At 34.1% G+C, this 10958-nt stretch overlaps 1 protein-coding gene across 1 annotated transcript; it reads left to right on the forward strand.

The window, feature by feature from the left end:
• Nucleotides 1-2766: 2766 nt before the first annotated feature.
• LOC120182909 (cytochrome P450 81D11-like) lies at nt 2767-3597 on the forward strand. Its single transcript, XM_039187739.1, has one exon. The coding sequence runs from the start codon at nt 3049-3051 to the stop codon at nt 3595-3597; it is 549 nt and encodes a 182-aa protein (XP_039043670.1). The 5' UTR covers nt 2767-3048.
• The last annotated feature ends 7361 nt before the right edge of the window (nt 3598-10958 follow it).

The following is a 10958-nucleotide window of genomic DNA, read 5'->3' on the forward strand; positions in this document are numbered from 1 at the left end:
TTTAATATTCGTATAATTTTTTTATTTAACGATATAAAAATAATATTTCTAAAAGAATTTTTTTAAGGGTATTTTAGTTTAAAATGTCGATAATTCAACAATATTTAAAAAAATAAGATAATTATATTCCTAGTAATATATCTCAAAATATTATTATTAGTAATAAAAGATTATCGAGAGCTGAGAATATTGGTCAACAAACGGAAATGAGATTACATTCTCGGGGTAAACTCAGATTACCTAAATCAAACACTTTTTTAGGGTTACGTCTAAACCCTATCTCTGATGATCCTACACCGCTAGATCCTTTAGATCTAACGGTTCCTGATTTGGCGGCGCTAAAGATGAATTTGAATTCCTAATTACTTTGAGTTTTGACACGGGCTTTCACATGTTGGCTGCTGGATAACTTGAATGGGTCTTATTTGTTGAATTGCTTCGATTGGGCTACTTATTCTTGTGTAACTAGGGTGGGTCACTTTGTAATTACATGGGTTCACTTGAAATGAATTTTGGGTATGTAAAATAAAATAAATAAAAACATTAGATTAATTATTTATTTAATATATGTATACCATTAATATAAAACTTAATTTATTTATTATAAACATCTATTAATTAACTCTAACTTTAAAATCAAATAATTGAAAATTAAAAGCAAATAATCGAAGTTAAAAGTAAATAAGTAAAAGCAAATAGTTTAAAAGTAAATGATTGAAAACCCGACGAAAATGAGCGCATGATCATTCCAGTTTTTCCAAATCAGGGTTGCGAAAAGGAAGGGCCAGCGGGGGGGAGGGGTGCGTTTGCCAGCAGTTCATCATGCTGACTGAGGCTGTAAAGCAACCAATCTGGTAGATTCATGACAAAAAAGCTAGTGTGTGTGGAGTGTACCTGAAGCCATAGGTTCCAGGCAGTATTGGGCAGTATATGCAAGATGCTTTCATGACCTGCACCGCAAGAATGGCACGACGGGTCGTTGGTAATGGGTTAGAGGTTTCAATGGTTTAGTGCTCTCAAAGTTCTTTATTTGGCCTAAATTCAAGTGTCTTCATTTCCATTTTTTTTCCTGACATTAACTATTGTATAAATACATATATTATTGTTTATTCATCACACAAATGTTCATTTTCATTTTCCTTTCCATTTTTTTAAGACATACTATATATATATATATATATTACACAAATTTTGAGATTGATTTAGTGTTTAAGGCGCATAATTTGTTTAGTAGTTTAAGTGAAATAAAATATAATTAAGTGGTTATTAAAGGTGTTTAAATTTGGGTATCCGTATTTTTGGGTATTCGAAACACCAAATACCCGGGATATTCGGGTACTAAAATATCGGCCCATACTTTAGCCCGTTAAGTTTGAGTAACCGTAAGTCGAGTACTCATAAAATTCGGGTACCCGTATTTTTGGCCCACGTTATTTGATTTATATTTATATTTTATTTTTCCTTTAAATTATATTATTTTTAAGAAAAAATTACATAGAAAAGATCTAAAATTTAATACTTAAAAGTTTATATTGCATAATTCACTCATAAAATTTAAACATTTAAATTACATAATTAAAAAATAAAAGTTATTAAATATAAAATTAAATAAATATAATTATATTTAAAATATTTTAAAGTTAAAAGAAATAATTTAGATTGTTAGGGTGAAATAGCTTAAGAAATTAATAATTTAGAATGTTGTGGTGAAATACTTTAAGAAATTAAGAATTTAGAATGTTATGTTGAAATAATTTTAGAATTAAGAATAAAAAATTTAATATAAAATAAAATTAAAAATATATATAAGAAATCGGATATCGGGTCGACATGTATGTTAAGCATTATTTTATCACTCGAGTCTGACTCGAAAACCTGTTAAAAAGAATGGATCGGGTACCTAACCCAAAAATCCAAGTATTTTTACTATGAATAGCCGGTAATTTTAGATTAAGTCAACGGATCGGCGGACCAGATCATTCTAATCAAGTATTTTTGAACAAGTGATCATCGATATAATTTATTTTAAATTAATTTATTTTTTCTAAACCATTAAGGTGAAATTATAGTAATTAGAAGAGTATAACATATGCACTGACGTCTAGCAATCCACATGCATGCTACAAGGTTTTTTGGGGGGGGGGACTGAACGGACACATACGACAAATCTCACTTACTTGTCTCTCTCTTTCAGGGTAAAATTTGGCATTATGCTACCGAAGACGCAAAACCGTGAGCTATCTCCTACTGGAAGCCCCCATGTGCTTTATCAGAATAAGATATAATTTTCAAAATAATAATAATAAGATATAATTCTTTAAGATAATGTAAAGAAAACAGAAAATGATCACGCTTAATAAACGATTAAAAAAGATGTTATCGGTTTTATTATTATTTAAATAATAAAACCGATAAAAAATTACTAAAAATATTATTATTTTTATCGATTTTGTTATTGTTAGGCACTTTACTGGAAATGTTAAAAAATATTAATGTTTTAGGTAGAAATAATAATGTTTTAGATAAATTTTTACTGATTTTATTATTTAAATAATAATAAAATCAATAATATTTTTTTAGTTGTATATTAAAAGTGTCCCACTAGAACTTCCCAAAATAAAACTTACCACCAAAACTTCATCCATTTAAACATTCTTGGCATCATTTTCTGGATAACACTCAATTCTCTTCTATCTATAAAACAACTGTCGCCGAAATTGATCAACGCTCAACTCAAATGGAGAACCAACAATTCTTTACTCATCTCTTTCCCTCGTCTTCCTTCTCCTTTGTTTAAACTTGGTGTTTCAATCCAAGAAACACCGCAAAAACTTCCTTCCATCTCCACCTTCACTCCCCATACTCGGACACCTCCACCTCCTCAAACCTCTCGTCCACCGTTTCTACCACTCTCTTTCTAAAAAATATGGTCCAATCTTCTCCCTTCGCCTCGGCTATCGGCTTGTGGTGGTGGTTTCATCTTCCACCGCGGCGGAGTAATGCTTCACTAAGAACGATGTACTTTTGGCTAATCGTCCCAAGTTGATCATGGGGAAGTACACCGGCTACAACTACACCACAGTTACAACCTCATCCTACGGTGATCATTGGCACAACTTCCGTCGTATTGGCGCCATTGAAATCTTCTCGGCTAGGCGTCTCAATGCCTTTGCGAGCGTTCGGGAAGATGAGGTCAGGCGGATGTTGGTGAAATTGTCGCGTGACTCGCGTCGAGGGTTTGCAAGAGTAGACCTCAACTCCATCTTTCGCGACTTGACGTTCAATAACATAATGAGGATGGTTGCAGGGAAGATGTACTACGGAGATGAAGTGATGGATGACGATAAAGGGAGCGAGTTTACGGAGCTTATAGCACAGGCGCTTAACTATGGCGGATCGGCAAATCCTGCAGATTTCTTGCCTGTGTTAAATTGGTTTGGAGGATATGAGAAGAAGGTGAAGAAGCTTACGGAAAAAATTGACGGATTGATGCAAGAGTTGATAGATGAGCACCGATGTAAGAAGCTGGGTAATAATAATAATAACAATAACAGTACGATCCATCACCTTCTTAAATTGAAACAATCTGATCTTTAGGGGGGTTATTTTTCGGTTTTAACCGAATTAATCGATCGAACCGAATTAGTTCCGTTAATTCGATCGGTCACTGAATTAGTTCGGTCGAAAAACGGTTAATAAATTTTTATAATTCGGTTAACGATTAATTCGATTCGAAATCAGTTAATTAACCAAATTAACCGAAATTAAATTTTAAATTTTAAATATATTATATATAACATATGAGCTCAGTCCAAACCATTTAAAACCCAATTAATAATTTAAGATCCAATAATTTTTAAAAATAAATCAATATTAATTAATTAAAAAATTCATATAATTTTTTTTATTTTATAATTATATATTATTTAAATTAATTGTAAATTGTTTTTTTGAATTAAAAAATATTCAATTTTTATATAAATTAGAAAATTTTAAAAAAATTCGGTTAATTCGAAAATTAATCGAATTAACCGAAATTTTTTCGGTTCTATTAATATTTTCAAAAAAAAAAGTTTGATTCAATTAATGGTTAAAGGAAAAAAAAGTTCGGTTAATGGTAATTCGGTTCGACCGGCTACCGTTTTAACCGAATAAACACCCCAGATCCTCATTACTATACCGATGAAATCATCAAAGGGCTCGTGTTGGCTAGTTGGGATATTCTCTCTTCTAGTTCCATCTTTTCAATATGCTAAAACCATGTTAACATGGATAGGATTCTGTATATCACGATGTCAATTACATCAGCAGTGACCTTAGAATGGGCAATGTCCAATTTGCAAAACCACCCACATGTATTGAGGAGGGCTAAGGCTGAAATAGACAGTGAAATAGGGGAAGAAAATCTGATCGATGAATCAGATGTTCCAAAGCTAAAATATCTTCAAAATATTGTACTTGAGACTCTTCGATAAAACACCAAATTGTAGAGTCGTCACCAATATTTTAATTAGGTGAGATTGGTCACTAAAATATCATATTATTTTAATAAAATTCCTAAAAATAATATTAAAATAATACAAGTCGGGTCTGCTTACCAGAAAAATGAGTTCGGGAGTCGGTTACGTATGGAGAAGGATTAACACCCCAAAATGCCCAAAATTAGTATCGGTATTTATTAATTAGTGTCTTTGCAGTAAATGATAAATTTTCTCTTTAAATTTAAATTTACTAATAATTTAATGTAGATAATTACTGAACATATTTAATATAAATATTACTAATTCTATTATAATATTTAATATCAAAATTATACAGATTAGATTTAAAATTAATCTAATATACAAAAGTACTATAATAATTAATCCTATAATTAATAAATAGTGATTAAAAAATAAAATAGTAAAATTAATCAACCTAATTCGAAATAATATCAAAATTATGTATTAATTATGTAATTTAACCTAATTACTAATATAAGATTGAAATATAAATAATTAAATATATAAGGACTAAATATAATAATTTACCATAAATATATAAATATATAAGCGAGACTAAAATATAAATAAATAAAAATTAAAAGACTGAATTAAAATGCATAAAACCTGTTTTCGGGACCAAAATAGAAGATTACAGTACCAGGGGGACCACGCTTGTAGTTTACCCTCCTCTTAAACGACGTCACACGAGGAAGGGTATTCAAGTACCAAAACCGGCCCTAAGGCCTTCACTCTCCCATTTCTCTTCTTTCATCTCTCTCTCTAGACGAGAGAACCTCTATGTTCTCTCTAGATTTCTTCACCGGAGGAAGGTCAGTCACCGACCACCCGCCGTTAACCACCGTATTCCGTCATTGTCGGCCATTACTCACGGTGGCCAGAAAATACAAAAACTTCCCAAAATATAGATCCAAACCTCCTTTACCCAAATCTAACTTCCCCTTTCTCTAAAAACCTTCAGATCGTCCTAGATCTAAAAAATACCGAAGGTTTTACCTTCGATTTCACGGTGGTTCTGACGATGTTGAAGCTTCGGCGGTTGGGTAAGCTTCTCACTCTTTTCTCTTTTCCTTTGCTGGTGGTGGATCATTGTGGTTGTTGTATTTCTCCGATTTGCTCTGCGTCTCTCTATTTCTGTTTCTTGTTTGTTCCTCTCGCTGTTGTGTGTTCTTTTTTCATTGCTTGTAGGAACGCCTTATATAGGTGTTCGCGTGTTGTGAGTACTATAAAATATACGCAAATAATGTGCAAGTATACACAATAGCTCAAGTAATAAAGTGATGAGTGAGTATCGTCTCCACAGGGATTGGAAGGATATTGAGTAAAGTTTATGCACTATTCTATCTAAGTATAGTTAGTCTTGATATATACAAATGTCACGACAATGGATATGTGTATGCTGGTGAATGTGGATTGATGGTGTGATGGTGTAGCAAATGGAAATGCAGTGGCAAGAATAGATGTTTAGTGTTGAAAATGATGAAATGTCAAGACAATAAAAAATGGTAAAAACAGTAAATAAAAGATAAATAAAATGAAAAGAAGATAATCCTCACGTGACAAGCTTTCAATGGAATGAATGGTAGGGATTGATCTAAGAATGATAAACTTATCTCTCAGGCAGATTTAAGCTATCTGGTCTTTATTTACTCGACAGGGCTTTCCTAAAATGTTCTCACATGAACCTAACATAATAGCATGCCAAGGCATCTGCTCTCACTCAACGATGTTGGACAGCCTACCCTATTGATAAAGACACCCTTTTTAGTCGTTGAAATCCTATCCTAGTCTCTTCCGAGATCTAAGGGATTAGGTTATAATATTCCTAGGCCGGTTCAAAGCCCCTTGAAAATACTATAACCCATTGCTTATGAGGATCTTGCCTTGCGTTTCTTCTGAATACTTACAAGTATTTTTAGCTTAGGATTCTTCCGAACACCTAACCTTCATCTAAGAAATGGACATTTCCATGCCTTTTACAAGCCTAGATGGTGAAGCATTCATAAACAAAGCAAATAAAGAACCAAAATAAACTTAAATATACCATTAAAATAAAGTTAAAAACATCCATTAAACCAACACCACCAAATAAGTTAGTTCATAGTGGGGTTCGAAATATCCATAGAAAAATCCACAAAATATTCGTTCCAACAACCCACAAATAAAATAAATAAAATAACAGCAAAGGGAAGTGAGAAAGAGCCTTCGACGCGCGCCACCGGAGGTCTCCTCGACCACCACGAACCGCCTTAGCTCGCTAGCTCCTCTCGGCGCCTAGCTCGCCACTCCTTGAAGCTTTATCAATGGAGGAAAACCCAAGGAAGAAGAAAGGAAAACGGAAAATAAAAATATGATTTTTCTGCTACAATATGCGTCTCCTTTCTTCCACTCTCTCTCTCTCTTGTGAGGTGTAATATATATAATAAAAATATCTAGGGGTAATGATGATGTTGTTGGGATATTGTTGGGTGAAAAATACCCCTCATACCCCTAGAATCACATGTTGTGCATGAACCTTATCCTCCAGGTGTCGGTGGTCCCCTAGCAGGTTGTTACAACCATCATTTCACGTACAGAGCCAGCTGTCCACGTACAGCTGTATATTTTTGTCATTTTCTGCGCCAGAAATGCCGAAGCATTTCAATCTTCTTCAGCGTGTGATGCCGCGACATTACTTCCCAGCTCGCCTATTTTGCTTGTTGTTTCCTGCACATCACTAAAAACCACACCTTCCTCCTCATATAGCACCTTAATAAAATAAAATAACACAACCACCACAAATGCAATTACATGCAGCTACATACATCTAAAATGACTTATATGTACCCTTAAACAAACAATAACTTAAGTCAAAAAAGGCCTTAAAAGTAGTCTTTTTACAGAGTTATCAACAGGCCTCGAAGATCGGTGTAATGATGACAAGATCCGGTGAGTCACCAAGCTTGATACGTTGTGCGGTCTGTGTTCATTTTCTAGAGCCTTCTGGAGTGCTATGGAGAGATCTAGAGAGGCGGTGGAGTCGTGGCAGCGCCTGGTTGGAGCGATGGAGGTGATGGCCGCAATAGACCTTAGGGTTACAATGAGCACCCTAGGGTTTTACTGATTCGTTTCTGGCCCTTTGATCTTTCCATGATCGTGTGGTGGAGAGCTGCTGGCGGTGCTGGAGAAGAGATAAAACCCTAGTGTGCTTGGGCCTCCTCACGTGGGCTTGCTGGAATTGGACCTGGATGGGTCTGAGCTTGCATCTGACTCAGGCTCGGGTTTGGTTGTAATCAGGCCTATGTGCCTTGCTTTATAACCGGGCCTTCAGGCTTTGTAAATAATAATATTAATAATATTATATAATATTATATAATAATAATACGTAACTGACGAAAACGACTGTCGACAGCTGCCCCTTTTTGCTTATTTTTGTGTAAACAAGAATAAAGCAAAGATAAAAAGACAATTTTTCGTCTAGTGAACTTCTTGCTTTGCTGGGAAATTCGTTCCACTACTCTTTCGTGGAAATCAAATTTTGATCTGATCATGCTCTTGCTTCACTACTCTTTCGTGAAGGCTGAGTATTGACTTTGCAAATAAATTGCTTCACTACACTTCCGTGAAGGTTGAATTTTCATGACGAGAACATAATCTGTTTCACTACTCTTCCGTGAAAACTGAATGATTAAGAATCTACCTTCACTACTCTTCCGTGAAGATCAGACTCACAATTGGATTACTTCACTACTCTTCCGTGAAGATTTCATACTTTGCTGAAAAATCCGTTCCACTACTATTCCGTGGAGAGTGAATTTTGATCTTGCTTTTGCTCTTGCTTCAATACTCTTTTGTGAAGACTGACTCGAAATCAAACTACTTCACTATTCTTCCGTGAAGATTGATCTGGAATGACTTGAATATAATTTGTTTCACTACTCTTCGGTGAAGTTCAGTCTCAAACTTGGATTACTTCACTACTCTTCCGTGAAGTTCTCATACTTTGCTGAAAAATCCGTTCCACTACTCTTCTGTAGAGAGCGAATTTTGATTTTTCTTTTTTCTTGAAAAAAATTCAAAAATTTCATTTTTGGCAAAGATTGAATGATAAACGTTGAAAGTCGTTTTCTCATTTTTCAAGATAACTTGTTGGTTTGAGCATGCCTCAAAAAATAATGCTTCTTCTATGGATTATGTTCATCTATTCTTCAGATGTTTGCATCTCCAAACATAACTCTTGTGATTTGGATTCTACCTTATACTCGTAAGGTATTTTGTCCCTGCATCTTCTTGTAAATGCAATCAAATGTATCAATATAATGCATGATGAATGAAAATGATGTTTCTATGAATTCATGAATGTATCAATCTTCGTATGACTTTAAAGTGATATTCTTCCATTTTTCAGGGCTGTCTTCAAACAGTATAGCAACTTATGCTATAAAACTGGCATTTCTGAAGAATTATCTGATCAACTTATATATTGGTGTCTTCTTTTGCCTTTAGAAGAACTGTTTCACTTATGAGATTCTTGTCATACTCAGAATAATAACCTTGTTGCCCCACTGTCTTGATAACACTAGCTGTCCTTACCTGAACTTGTGTAGAAATCTGATAAAGCTTTCATCTTTGAAAATATAATCTATCATCCTTACAAAATGTAGACATAACTATGCCAAAGTCAAAAGAGATTTAATCAAGATATCAGCCACGTTTGTTCTGACTTGACTCTTGAAACACATCACAAGAAAGGATTTATCATAATTCGTTTCATGTCTCCACATCTAATCATATCTCTTTTATAAAAGGATTTATCATAATTCCTTTCATGTCTCCACATCTAATCATATCTCTTTCATAAAAAGATTTATCCTAATTTCTTTAATGTCTCCATATCTAATCAAATCTCGAACAAGGTTCTTTTTCAAACCATATCATGTCTAGATGCTTAACAACAACCCATAATTCAATCTTAGTTGGTTCCACTAGTTTCTTGTTGTTAAAGTTCCAACGTTTCTTCGTGGAGAGAAATCTTCCGCATTTCTCATTTCTAACTCTTGGAGTGTGAAGAAAAACTTTATCTTGTGTCAATTGATGGTCGTAACATTGGTTCAACACCGTAATTACTGGTTCATAAAACATTTGACAACACATTCATCATTTCATGTGGTTTTTACGTAGATTTCTCAACTAGAGAACTCTTTGTACGATGTTCGGAAGCTTTTGTATGATATCACAATGATACTTCAGTAAGTGGGATCCTATCAAGGAACATTTGACAACATATTCATCATTTCCTGTGACTCCTATGGAGATAATGGACAAAATAGTGATGTATAGTCAACTCTACTGTCAGTGTTTCACCATTTTCATTCTTCATACCTTTTTGTTTCGGGGAAAGAATTTGTTCAAATCAAATACATTTCCATAAGATGACAATGGTCTTCAGCATGCCCCAACCTTTTTCTAATACAAATGTTACTGATGTGATCGTTCGAAATACCCAATTGAATCATTTTTGTCTGAAATGAGCTTTCACCGTGCCCCAGCATTAAAAATGCCCTAACATTATTTCAAGCTGATGTGAGCCTTCAAAATTTCCCAGCATTCTAAGTTGTAAGGTTCACTCTTAATGTTCATTCATTCTTCTCATGAGGTCTAATTTTGATAATGCCCCCTTGTAGGTACTCATGGGCTGATTCGTGCCAAATCTATTGATCTTGAATGCTCTCATTCCAATGTCAATAAACAATAATGTGACTTGAGGGATTCTCTTCATGTCATCACAAACTTAAGAAGTGACCAATTAAAAAATGTTCGAGATATGTGCCTCTTCTGAATGAGGTAATCATCATCTTCTTGACAGATTGTCATAAAGGAATGTTATAAGTCCCATTCTCTAGACTTTCTGATCTCTCGGGCCACTTGCTTTCAAGAATGTGAAATACTTCATCATTCTGGCCTTGCTCATTCTTTTTCCCAATAGGCGTAGAATAGACATCAACTTGCTTCATGATCCTTTCTCATTTGAAACTACCCTGTTTAAAAAATGCTCTTCCTCCTTTTTTATCAAAGAATGAAAGAATTTTGTAAAATACTGCACCTTACAGGTTCACAATAGAATCAAATCATAAGCATGAACTGAACGAATATAAAAAGAATCAATAACTTTTACTATTTCAAAGTTATAGTTCTTTGACAAGTATCAAGATTGAGAGGTTAGTTTAGGTTGGCTTCCCTATTTTCTATGGTTACATCTTAGTGAAGATGTCACTCCTTTCTCACTCTTTTGTGAACATTGTCACATGCCTCACTTTCTTGACTTGGTATCTTTAACCGGATGCATACAAAATTACACGATCTAATATAACAGTTACTAGACCTTCTAGAATACCTCCATTTCAATTCTCTAAAATCCTTGATTCTAGCCAAAGCAGTGTGAAAACATCAATCTAATAATGAGATTTCTGTGTGCAC

The sequence above is a fragment of the Hibiscus syriacus genome, unplaced genomic scaffold (genome assembly GCF_006381635.1).
Source record: "Hibiscus syriacus cultivar Baekdansim isolate YM2019G1 unplaced genomic scaffold, ASM638163v2 tig00112738_pilon, whole genome shotgun sequence".
Classification (NCBI taxonomy): Eukaryota; Viridiplantae; Streptophyta; class Magnoliopsida; order Malvales; family Malvaceae; genus Hibiscus; species Hibiscus syriacus.